The sequence below is a fragment of the Silurus meridionalis genome, chromosome 4 (assembly GCF_014805685.1).
Source record: "Silurus meridionalis isolate SWU-2019-XX chromosome 4, ASM1480568v1, whole genome shotgun sequence".
Taxonomy (NCBI): domain Eukaryota; kingdom Metazoa; phylum Chordata; class Actinopteri; order Siluriformes; family Siluridae; genus Silurus; species Silurus meridionalis.
In genome coordinates, this window is record NC_060887.1 from 31,926,708 (window position 1) to 31,940,339 (window position 13,632).

General features: G+C 39.8%; 1 protein-coding gene across 1 annotated transcript in view; it reads right to left on the reverse strand.

The window, feature by feature from the left end:
- Positions 1-13,632, reverse strand: part of pard3aa (par-3 family cell polarity regulator alpha, a) — a 252,196-nt gene that overhangs the window by 7,421 nt on the left and 231,143 nt on the right. Inside the window, exons 21-22 of the mRNA XM_046846135.1 lie at positions 12,722-12,845; positions 1,073-1,200 (exon numbers count right to left, since the gene is read on the reverse strand). Coding sequence (XP_046702091.1) covers positions 1,073-1,200; positions 12,722-12,845 — 252 coding nt within the window. The remainder of the gene's footprint in view (positions 1-1,072; positions 1,201-12,721; positions 12,846-13,632) is intronic.

Sequence of the window (13,632 nt, forward strand, 5' to 3'; positions counted from 1 at the left end):
ATGCACACAAACTGTGGTTTAAAAAATGAATTTTTTTTTCTTAGGGCTTCACAATAATATGCATATACCCAAGTCCTTAAATATAAAGATTTAGATTTTTAATGAAACTCACTCCTGAATTATGACATTTAGTACCTTTCTGTTCCATACGTGACACTAATAGTTACTAAACTGCAATAAAAAATGAAAAACGTCCTGTACTGTACCATAAAAAAGGTGTTAAATAAGAGAAGACCACACACAGACAGTAGAATACACACATGGCAGAACAACTGCACACAATATACAGACATGTGCATACACGCACACATGCATTCTCCAATAATTCTTGCAGCAATTACCTAAAGAGCATAATCGGAAACTTAGGAAAGAGAAATTAAATTGCTCTAAGCTTCACAGTCTATTATTAAAAAATGAGGTACGTCATACCTACACTGTCAGCCTGGGAAAAAAAATACATTAAAAGAAAATAGTGTAATATGTAAAAAAAAAAATAAAATATAAAACCCCATAATCCCTTTTTTCAAAACGGCACCCAGTGTAGACATTCAACATTAATAAATTCAGGGCACGCAATAAACTCTGCCTGGGTTTGGATATGAAAACATGATATTAAACTCGGTCAGAATCATACAGCGCTTTACTGACATTTAGGAAAAATATGCAAAAGAAGGAGTAGGAAAAACAGATGGAGGAAGAAGAGGGTAAAAACTCCCTGACAACCTGCAAAAGGCCCAGAGGAGTGCAACTGCCAAGATAAACTCCCCCTGAAAGCAGGTTCCCCAAGTCTAGGTGCTCTTTATCAGTTTTGCAGAGTCCAGAGAGTGCAGGCATGCATACACACTCACTCTTACACACACACACACACACACACACACACACACACACACGCTGGCAGAGAAAGACACTTCTGATGAGTGTTAAGTTACAGGAATGTGACTGAGGGAGGACATCTGGAGGAAGAGTGGTACTGAGGTAATGGGTAGGTGTGTGTGTGTGGGCTCAAGGGGAGTGAGACAGTGACATCGTAGTAAATAGACCTTGCAGAGAGTGTGTGTGTGTGTTGTCTTACCTTGGTAAAGAGTTGTACTGTCTCTGTGATTGTGTAAAGGCATCTCTGTCATCTTGTTTCTGTTTCTGCATCTGAACATCTACAGAAACCGAATGCCGTCCGGTCTGACTGTAACCTCCAGCATTCGCCTGTAGTGAAACACATGCAAAATGTTCTCCGTTATGGACTGAAGCTAAAGTGGGAAGCAACATAACACAAGCTTATCACACACGAGTTTCACACTGGCTAGCTTCACAGTCCCTGGTTCAACCAAGCTCAAGTTACTGTCTGTCTGGAGCTTTACATGCTCTTCCAGCATGGGTTCCCTGCTTAACTTTTTTGATTATTAACAACTGTTCACTTAATATCACATCGACCACTATAGTGTGCTGTTCAGGCAAGTCACATTTAAGTCATGGCCAGAAAGATTTATCTTCAAGAAATGGTACCAGGAATCATAGAGAAAGCTTATTTGAATATCATTGTCAACTTGCAGTGGAAGATTCTTCTCATCAACAGTGGAGAGGAGTATTTTTCTTGTTAAACAAAAACAACAAAGACAAAAATACATAAAGACAACCAACCTTTTTAAAAATTCTCTGACTAGCCTGAAAATTGTTTCAAAAGTTTTCATCCTGTCCAAAATCAGCACGCGTGAGAACAACTTCTGAAGTGTGTGGCCAGTTGTGTTTAATAAATATCAGATTCTCAGTGTAAATTAAACAGGAAATCTGAGGCTACTAGTGTGTTAGCACTGCTTTACATTAGCTACTGTAGCTTGCTAGCACGTGCTCTCAAATCATTAGCAAATAATAATAGCAAAGAGTAGCCTTGTAATAGAGTTAGCAAAGAAATCCCATGGAAGCGGGAGCTTTCACACACCATTAGTCGTTCCCCCAAATACAGTTCACCCCTGTGTGTATATTCCTAACCCTTGACCTTAACCCAGTGTGTTTGACTCTTAGTCATGTAAATGTCTGTTTCTGAGCGCTTAGGATTAGCATGCCGTGCAAGAAGACTGCTCTAATGAGTAACATTGTTATCACATGTCAGCATAATTATCTGTTTGTGCCTGGGCTAGTGTCAACTGGCCCGCAGATCCGATGATAATACTGCATTAATGTTTGCAGGAGAAGGAAAAAACAAGATGTCAGACGAAGGAAAGGGTCTCTGAAAAAAGTCTTTGTCTTTGGCGCACAGCTGTAAAAACAGTAAAGTCCTCGGTAGAGTCGGTTCCATTAAAACACAAGGAAATGAGGCAATTATATGTGTGTGTAATGAACGCAATAGTACAGAACCTCCTCTAGAAACAACATGTCTAGAAGATAAAGCAACTGCTATCAGACTTACTTAAGATTCCAGTGAAGCCGCAAGAATTAGATTTTTAAATGAGCCCTGAAAAAGGAAATATCTCCCAATCATACAGCCCGAGGACAGAAACCAGGAGAACGCACGAGGGTGTGAATTATGCTTAATATCCGTGTACGACTGTACACGTGTGTGTATTTCGTCAGTCACTAGAGACTATGCCATGTGGATGTTTTCTGATAAATGCCTTCAGGGAGTGATCAGTTGGAGTACATAACTGTATTAGCCGAGACAAAATCGGATTATTGCTTCTCTATGTGAAATACAACGCTTTATAAAAACACAGCATTTTCCCAAAGCACATTAAAAGTGGCACATGCCGTTTCTTATTTTCAGGCCAAAAAAAGAAAAGAACGTCGAGCTTCCTCCCACCACTTTCTCCCATTTAAATTCTTTTCCATCTTTAAAGATAAAGAAAACATCACAATACAACTCGTCCCATCTGTTCAAACACAAGCGCTCTTTGTCAGACAAAAGCTGTAATTGTGAAAAATCGTTTGCAGCGATTTAAAAAAGGGGACGCACGGAAGAGACGGCGTATAGGAGCTGAGTGGAAGCCAAGCACGGGATAATAGTTATGATTACCATGTGGGGCGACTTGAAGGCTTTAATATCAAAGCGAGGTCAGCAATCCGGGCGGATGAGAATCAAGACCTGCCCACATGAGAACTCCCTTTACACATCATAATGCCGTCCCTGCTCTGTTTACACAATGACTTCTAAAGGATTTTCTTTTGTATTCACAAACACATGGAGAGCATTTGTGTGCTAATGTTCCAGACTGAGGAATGACAGAATGAAAAAAGACTAGGAGAGTAAGAAGAGAGATAATGTATGTAAGCATGTTTTTAGATTTTAGCTTCTGCAGTACACAGGCATGGCTTTACTAAAATGTAGAGCTGTATTCAGCTGTAAACCCCTCAAATTCTTTCCTAATTTCAGCTTGGCCTATTCCCATTCCCAAAGCTGCTAATGATCTCCTATCACATGCCAGCTACCAGGAAAGAAGAAGCCTAACAAGTGTTTCCTCCAAAGGAATATCGAGGCAGCCAACCACATTTTCAGACTGTTATTCACCGTCTTACGCATACCTGAGCACACAGATGTGAACAGTTGGCTAGTGTTGCTGTGATTGACAGGGGAGAGAGTATGACACTCCTCCCACCCATGCACCACAGACAATTTAGCTCTCGTGGACCCCTGACCATAGATGGCTGCAGCATCGATTTCTGGATGATGAGGCAACACTTTTCGGTTTCACCACTCGGGAACATAATTGTGTAGTGATTTTTCATACTGAAATTACACACTGGTACTTACACATCAGATTTGAGTGCTGCTTGGAGAGTTCTATGGGATTTGTGCTTTGTGGCTTTGAGTTTCTTCTAATATAGACATAATCCAGCTGTAAATTCATTAAAACTTGTAATTTTAGCTCAGGCATAGATCAGTATTATGTCCACTGCCACTGTCTAACAGTTTGATGTAAGCAGAATGTCACACTGTTGTGAAATTCATGTTGTATACATTGTAAATACACCAAGCAACAATGAAATTTAGTTTGAGGGTAAGATTAATCGTTAATAAAAGTCTCCAAAAGCTTCTTAATCTCAAAGGCATTGCTTAACTTAAGGACAACATTTAATATGGACAAGTGAACCGTAAGCACTGCAGATGAGTACTTGGTCAGCTTATCCTTTTAATGGCAGGGTGTGGTGTGTGAAGAGGTGGCAGCTTAGTGGTCAAGACATTGGACTTTGCATCCGAAGGTCGTGAGTTCAAAACCGAGCCACATCGAGGTGCCATGCCTCGGCCCCTGAGCAAGGCCCTTAGCCCCATAGCTGCTCAGTTGCACAAATGAGATCAAATGTATGTCGCTCTGGGTTAAGGGCATCTGCCAAATGCCGTAAATGTAAAATTTTTATTTATTTTCTCTTCAAACAAAACATTGGCAACATTTATATAACGCATACACATTGTTATATTTTCATACATATATTCACAAAAATAATTTGGATTTGTTAATTCACTTTCTATCAGATATTAGAGCTTTTGCAGAACATACAATAGACTAGAAATGTTTTCTTTACACACATTCAGTCACACGTCTGACTGTGAGTCAATCAAAAAAGTCAAAAGAGCAAAGAGGGAAGTGTAAAAAGAGACAGTGGGATAGATTAAAGTGTAACATGGTGTATAAAGTATTGGTCTAGATCTGTCTAGAATATCCTAGATTAAAAAAACAGTGAAAGACAAAAAATTTAAATAGTAATGTAAGACAGGGTCAAATAAACAAGAGAGAGAGAGAATGAGAGGGATGGAAAGAGAGAAAGAGGAATGAATTGTGAGAGAGATAACCCGAGAGAGGAGCAGTGGAAGACCCGACTTGGTGATAACTCCACCCTTAAGCCTTCCCGCAGGCCCCATTTCATCAATTTATTAAGTGTAGCTTGACTCCATTTGCTGTAATGTCCATGCAGCTCTGTATGCAGGGCCTCAGCTCAGTGCAGGACAGCGTTCAGCTCTCGTCTGCCTGTGCGCTACACACAGCAGATTCGCACGTCCTCTCTCTCCAGCTGTCTCAGAATACTAAAAGCCCTCACACTTCACACAAGCCCTTGAATGCAGGAAAAAAACACACAGCATTGCTCTTGTGGAATTAAAAGCATGTTGTCCTCAGAGGTTGTAGCAGCTCCCGAGACGTCATGATTAATGCTCCGAGAGTGGCTAAATGTTGGAGCGCAGGGGGTCAGATATTCTGCAGTTCATTACATACTGATGGATAAATGCTTGTTGAGATGAACACATGAACTCATCTCATGAGCTGGATCTAATGCATGTTTTTGATAAATGTACCAAATGGGCCGTATGTTAATCTGGGTATGTTATACAGACAGGATAATAGCTAGCTCAACTTGGTGAGGCTTTTAACATCTGAAACCAGCTTCATTATTCTGTCCTGCATAGCAATATACAAGAAATAATTTATATTAGTGATATGCAGAAAGAAAACACCACATTGTAAAGCAAAACCTTTACAGCGTTACTCTTATTAAGTTTAAACACTAATGAAAAAACCTTAACTAGGGTTCGTGTTTAAGAATTGAATTCTGAATCGACATGAGTAATGGATGCTGTCCTTTCAAACTAAGATGGCATCCATTAGATGCAACATTCAGACTTACAACTGAGCAGGGGAGGGTTAAGGGCCTTGTGCAAGGGCCCAGCAGTGGCAGCTCAGTGGTGGTGGTATTTGCACATAATCTACATTACATTCATATTTAAGATTGAATTTTTACTGGGTATAAATCCTGAGCTAATTCACAGTTAAAAAGATGACATGGATAGGAGCAGACAGGAGGGATTTTTCGGTAGGCGTTCTCGTCACAAACACTGAAATCGTGAAGGTGAAACAAATAAATTACACTAAAGCTGTATGAGGTTATGGAAAATAAGAAAAATACAGGAAACGAGGGTTTATTTCAAAATCAGTAATGATCCCAACCAGCTTTAATGTGAAACTGATACACATATGAACAAGACGTTTTTGGAATTTGACTTCAAGTCAGAAAAAGGGGAGGTATAAATGCTAAACATCCCTCTCCAGGACATTTCTATACGTCCATATATCAGTTTTTACATAGTTACATTGAAGAGCTTGGCAGAAAAATGCTAAAATGTGTGTGTATAAAAGCGTGTATTCATTTATCCTTGGGCAAAACACTGATCTCCAAAGGTTAAAGCAGGTAAAGGAGGATTTCAGGAAAAGTTGGTTCTTTATGTTAAACACATGCACCCACAAAAACCTGGACGTAAACTATGAGCTGTGATTGAAGGAAAAACAAAGCAGATCTAATGTCTGAGCTCTGGAACAGGTTTGAGGCCGGCATCTGGCAGTGCAGAGATTCTCCAGTATGATTTACACTTATTTTTGTGTTCAGATAAAGGAGGTAAAAAAAATCAAGCCTTTAGGGTTTGGATAGAAAATAATAACCTACAAGGCAACTTAAAAAAAGTGTGTGTGTGTGTGTGTGTGTGTGTGTGTGTGTGTGTGTGTGTGTGTGTGAGTGTGTGTGAGAGAGAAATAGAGTATCAAGAATTCAAATACTGAGGCCTCAGGAACATTCAAAGTATGGAAAGCACAAGTGATGAACTATGTAAAGAATAGAACATGACAGGGTGACAGGGTGTGTTGTTATAGGAAAATAATCAGCAGTGAGGGAGTGTGATGTGATCCCACATGTAGATTTAATTTACTACAGAGCCTGGGTGTTTTACTCTTCGTTACTATATTCTTTTAGCACAGCAATCACAGCCAATGATGATATCCCAGCCAGTGGCTGTTTCCCCTTAACAGCCTCTCTTTTTTCTCTTATGAGATTAATAAATGGACAGTAATAGGCAGTCGTGGCTCAACAGTTATGGGTTAAAAAGGCTTGGGGGTTTGAGTTTTAACATCGCTACACTGCCACTGTTGGGCCCCTGAGCAAGGCTCTTAAACCTCTCTGCTTCAGGGGGGGTGTATCATAGACTGCACTCTGTCCTCTAACCTCTAACATGCTGGGAATAGAGTTTCACTGTGCTGTAATGTATATGTGATCAAATAAAGTGCTGCTAATGCGAAAATGTAGCTTGTCGTGTCACGTCGAAACTGAACTGAATGTTAACAAAATCAGAGCACTTTCTGTTCGAGTACTGTGACTGACACTGGAGACTCTTTATCTAAATGCAAAATACCATCTACATTCAACTATTACATATACTTTTACATTAGTTTATGTGAAACATTAGCCAATAAAGTTCATAGGCGATCGCATTGCATCAATCCCCCCGCTGTATCGCGGTTTGAATATCGTGCCCCCGGTTGGTTTATCGCGGAATTGCATTTGCCACATAACTAACTAACTAACTAACTAACTAACTAACTAACAGTTTAGCTGATTTTTCCCGTCTCTCGCGGAGTGGATGGAGTTTTCGGTTGAAATAATGACATTTATTAATAAAAATATAAATACTGTATTCTTGCACGTTTTCTGTGCGTGTTTAAAGCGCATTGGAGAATGATTTAATCAATAAAAAATAGCGTTTTTTTGATTATCTCGGGCGGTTTTGGAACGTACCCACCGCGATAAACGGGGGATTACTGTATTAGAAACCATGCAGCAAGAACTACGCCTGGTATAAAAAACACAAATGGAATCCAAACCAGACACCAATCAGTATCGAACACTCAGCAGTGCTGTGCTGTAAGTGTATATGAGGTGATTCTTTTTTGCTCATGCGGTTGTTATTGGGGTCATGGCCCAAATTTTTTATAATTCTCAGGGTGGTACCTGCTGTGTAGACAAAAAACTGTTTATTGGCATCGACATTAAAAACACTTTTTATAAATGATTATTTTCTCTTTGTTGATCATAATGTCATTAGCTATCCTCATGCAGCAGGCACGGGGACATGGAATGAAGTTAAACATAAAAAAGGGAACATTTTAAGGGTGTGGAAATAAGTTATGACATAATAGTTATGAAATTCAGGACTCTACACTGAGAAACATGATTGTTCAACAGTGCACATGTTTGTTCTGTTATTTTCTAAGACGATACATGTCTGGAGGTGTAGAGGTCATACTTTCACCGGAGTGATTAACGCTGACTTGGCTCTCACGTTTTGGAGTCTGCATCACCTCATGGCTGCATTTCAAAGGCAATAAATCATCAATGGGGAGGATTTTCATACGCCAAGTGCATTTACAGAGACTTTTTAACTGATTTAGATCGTTCCACAACCTCTGTTCACTTCCCGGGCCTCACACTGTCCTCACGCCAAGTGTTAAGTCCTTAGCGGTCGCTGCTATTACTTTCTGTATTTATTCACTGAACACTTCATCAGAAAGAACAGCATTGCAAGAACAAGTTGCTTGAGTTGAGAAATGTTGTCCTCTATGGAATTACATAACTATCAGGTTATTTCTAATCCAGCTTCAGTGTGCTGAGAACTTTTTGTTTTTAGTTTTAGAGCTAAAGATTTTATATTAATTTGTGAATCTACTTACTCATGGTCTCTTTTTTTTTCTTCTTCTTTTGAATGGCGGCGTGTTAACGACAGACTATTATTAAACTGCTCTTTGTTGTTTGGGTTATTTGCTTTCAGATACACTTATGAATCGTCTCCAGTTTGTTACCTTGTTATGACAGTTTTATGACACCATCCTGTCAGGCTTCTGACAGCATGCTTTGACAGTGAAGTGTTAAACTTAGCCCATCTCCTGCATCCTTTTATTTCTCTCTATATTTATGTGTCTCGCTCTTGTTCACTGTATTTTAATACCTTTAGTGGGTCTCCAGATAATACAGACTGCTGTTTAGGCTCTAAATCATTAATACTGTGTGTGGGGGATATTTAGGGCTCTAATTTTGCACTAGATGTAATTTTAAGTACAGTCAGCTTTACAGCACACACACACCTGTGCGAGCATGTACTGTGTACACACACACTCACAAAGCCCACACACAGATAAACATTATTTGACATGACTGTTTAAAGTTGTAATAACTGTTTGCAACCGACATCAATATTTCACAAAGCCGTTCACATTCCACCAGCTAGAACCAGCCTTTTTTTTTTTCTTTTTAATACAACAGAGTGATTCTCATCTCAGCACTTCAGCAAGTCACCAGCCTGTTACATAACCGACGGCGCCGAAGCAGTGTACATTACAATCAGAAAAGTTGCTTTACATCCACAAGCTGACTGCCGGAGCCTTGCTGCGATCACGCCGAGTGATGGAATCAAAAGCCTCGCTTCTCATTTCATCACCTGAAACCCATGTTGCACAGAATGAGCCGTCAAAGCCCCAAGCCACTAATAAAGCTGAACTCGGGGGAGAACCTAGATTTTATTACTTAGATTTTATTACTGCTTCATGGATACCTCCAGACTTACACCTACTGAAACTATTGGATGTCTTTAGGGCCAAATCATGTGTGTGTAAATCTAAGTAGTGCAGAAGTACTTCTACTTAGTATTAACATTTTCCTGCTGGACACATTGCAGTGCAGTATGGTACAGTTATAAATCCTGGTAAACGACTGTCATAAAATGGCACCCAAAAAGCAGAAGTGGAGATTGGGTGATTGTGATTATCAGCTATGTAGCAATAAAGATGCTCAGGAGTCTCAAATATTTTTCTGCTTGTCGACCTCACAGGGCATATTACAGAGCCTGGCCAGGTCTCTAAACAACTACACTGAATAAATAATGTCAATTCTAGTTTTTGAGCTAGCAGTGGTGTACTACTAGGCATATAAGATAATTCTCTATGTAGTAATAAAGGAAACTTTCTGGGGACCTTGACTTTATATAGTTTATGTGATCACAAAATTGTAATGTTAGTTCAACAGTGACAGAAATTGTCAGACAAACATTACACTACTGTGGAAGGTTTTTGTGCCATACTGTTCTGAGTAGGACAAAAATTTAATTTACGTTGTGGTTGCCTGGAAACCGGAGTGACTAGGCTAAAAAGTTAGACCCAAACCCAGACATTGGCAGCCAACTTCCTGTTTGTGCAATATAAAAAATAAAAAAAAAAGCACATGGACTGGAGCTTTAGTGTAAAGAGTTATACAGTATTTTGCCGTTCATTTGTTTATGTTCTGAACCATGTTGATTTCAGAAAGCTTCATGGTGCATGACCCTGCCTTGCATTCTGTGATTTACACCTTTTGCCTATTTTTTTATAGGTTTCAGATTCAGTTTTTTTTATGTTCTGCTCACACTCAGGATGATTCTTGAAATTTTGTTTTAAATTGTTTTTTTTTTCTAGATAATTCCATTTAACATGATCATTCTGGTTATGACTGTGACATTGAGTAAAAGACAGGAGGTGGAGCTGGAGGTAGCAGAGCTGAAGATATAAAGATTTTCGTTGGGAGTGACGAGGATGGACGAGATTAGAAATGAGTTTATTAGAGGGACAGCACATGTAGGATGTTTTGGGGACAAAGTGAGAGAGGCCTGATTGAGATAGTTTGGACATGTGCAGAGAAGGGACATGGGGTATTTCGGTAGAAGAATACTGAGGATGGAGCCACCAGGAAGGAGGAAAAGAGGAAGGCCAAAGAGGAGGTTTATGGATGTGGTGAGGGAAGACATGCAGGTAGTTGGTGTGAAAGAGGCAGATATAGAGGACAGAGAGGTATGGAGACGGATGATCCGCTGTGGCGACCCCTAATGGGAGCAGCCAAAAGAAGAAGATCATGATTCTGATTATTTATTTGGACCAATTAGTAGTCTGTAGTATTGCCAACTCCACCTACATTTCCCTTTTAGATGTTTATAGCAAGAAATCTCACCAGATTTTGCATGTGTACAGTCATTTGGAAAAGAAAACAACATCACAATGGAGAATCTGTTATTTTAGCATAACCTGATGTAGTGCCACTATTTGTCAGATGAATAACCTTTACTCAAGTCCATCCATCCAGCAATGAGAGCAGACAGACACTAGCTCATTCCTCTGGAAAATACAGGGTTCGCCCCTAACCTGCTACTAGGATTGAATCTGATGGAATGAACATGACTAGGAATATACGAAGCTACGATATTAAGACATTATAAGACATCATAAAAAAAATTACACTCAACTGTTGTGAACGCTTTTATTATCTGTCACTGATGTGATGAGGGGAAATTCGTTTCGAGCTGCTCCACGTGTTCTAGATAAATACGACAATTTTGGTGCTGAAGATTGAAAAAAGAAATGATTAAGCCTATGCGTTTTTTTTCTCCATCAGCAAAAGCCTCCCTGAGAAACTCTGCATGAAAGAGACACCTCTGAAATAATCTGTCCCTGTTGAACCATTTAGGATTTCAAGTCTATGAAGGAGCATGTGTCCAAGGGGTCAGTGAGCTGACCCCTAATTTAGGAAATAGTTCTATCCCTCAAGGTAATTAGGCTGTCATCTCTTCAAATCCCCATGTGCCTCGAACAGGAAGCTACAGGACAGATTTCCATGTCCGATTCAAGCCATTACAGTGCAAAAGATACACAGCTACATGACCTCTGATCCCTGGCTCGGTGTTCCCAGCCTCTTGAGTAGTGGATATTGTTTTAGCTTGGAGATAACATTAAAATAATGTCTAACCTCTAACCCTACATAGAAATGAAGCTTGTGAAACAGGGGCTTAGTGTTAAAAGATCCACCCATGAGTGTTGGACTGATGAATAAATGGGGTTTCTGGAGATTTGTAAATACACTGAAAATTGATTTCTGTAGACAAGTCTGGGGGTGTTACTGCTCCCCTCGTCCAAGTCTCAGGAGTCATGGTTCTTAAACGAAGTTTTTGCTATACAGAATGGAAAATAAATGCATTAGGTACTGCTGAGGTGCAACGTGACTGTACAGTGAGGTGTTTATTAGCTGAATGTGCAATGTCAGCAAACAATGAACAAGCCATATCATGTCTGTAATCATAGGTGTACGACACAGTTATTCCCAAAACACCTAATCAGACCAAAACTAAATGTACAAGATGATGTGTGTGCATGTCCTACTTACACCTATAATCCATAACAATCACGATGAGAAATGTTGTTAAAAGAAACTAGTCATGGCAGCCTGGGAACTTACCATTACCTCCTCTTATCTCATAGTGGCTTTCCATTTATTTAAAAATGCCATGCGTTTTATCCATTTATAGTTGCATGTACAGCATTGTCTTTGCACATGCATATTACACAATACCAAATTCGGTTCTTTTTTCTCTTTTAAATGGAATGAGATTAAAAACAGTTCAGCTTGTTATGTTTTACCAAGAAATGGCAACGCTCTCCATACTGTAGTGTTTTTTTCCCCCCATATTCCCTAATTATAAACACAGAAAACATCACCACATCGATAATTACACGTCTTTTTAATCTACTTATGTGCAGCCTCCTCCATACAAGTCCCTGTTTCTACAGGAATGATTATGCATTGCAACAAAAGCGCATTGCTACGTACCTGTAATTTGCTTGAATACTGTCAAAGCCTTTGTTTTAGAAAATTAATCACTCTGACCAGTCAGCTTTGAGAACTCAGCATCAACTCTGGTATAATAGTCTAATAGTTAATATCTAACCCACTGATATTTATATCTAATATTTCAAAAATATAATATTTAAGGCTACTATTTGATCTGAAAAAAGAAAGGGCTGTACCCAGATACAGTTAGTGTGCCAGATATGCCCTATGTACTAAAACAGTGTGAATGGATTAATGTACAGTCAGGAATTGGTGAGAATAAGTAAGTCTTTCTTACCCATGGCTGCTGTTGGAGGCTGTAAGTACGGGGTCGGTCATCAGGCTCCTCCTCCTGCTTGGCCTGCTGGAACTCCTGCCTCAGCCGTTGTATCCGGTCATGGTTGCTAGGCGCCAGTCTGTTGCTAGGGGAGAAGAAAGAGGGGAAAGAATTAAAGACGGTCGTACATCCTCATTTGTGCATGCCCTAATGTCATCGGCTGCACAGATTTTAAGTTGAGTGGAATAAGGTGCAGGCAGGGCAATCAATAAGTAGAGTAGCTTGCAGAAACAATAAACGAGATTATCTACTCCTTGCTTTGCCTTCTTTACCCTGGTGTATTAAAGCAGCACTAAACAGACTCGCCAGCCATCTGATTATTAGATCGTTTTGCTTACAGGGCACACATCATCATGTTACATACAATATAAATCTCTGTAGTGGATCACCTCTCTGTGGATCTTGAATGGGAGCATAAGGAAACGAATGCAAAAGGCAGATAATGTAAAGTTTGCTGTGGTTCATCAATAATGAGAAGATGGAAGGAGTGTGTGTAAATGCTAGTCTATACTAATTACCGTGTCACTGCACATATGAACAAACCCCATACAATAATCTGTAGAAGACATTCGTTTAAAAAAATGCAGGCATGATCATAAGTCTTCTGTTCAAATCAATATCGCTGCCATTCCTGACAGCATTTCCAGGATCTCAGGGAAGAGACAGTCAATGCATACTCCGAGTTCTTTGGGTCCTCCGAGGGCAGAGAAGTAGACAAAATATCTCATTGAAGGAGTCCCCAGTGAGCCATGTCCAGTGATACATGTGGCCCTTAAGGCTGCCTTTAGCAGGCACAAGGCCATCTCATCTTCCTGGAGCGCTCTAGCAACTCATTTGCATCCCTTTCATTCAGGGCTGCAAGAGTGCCCATC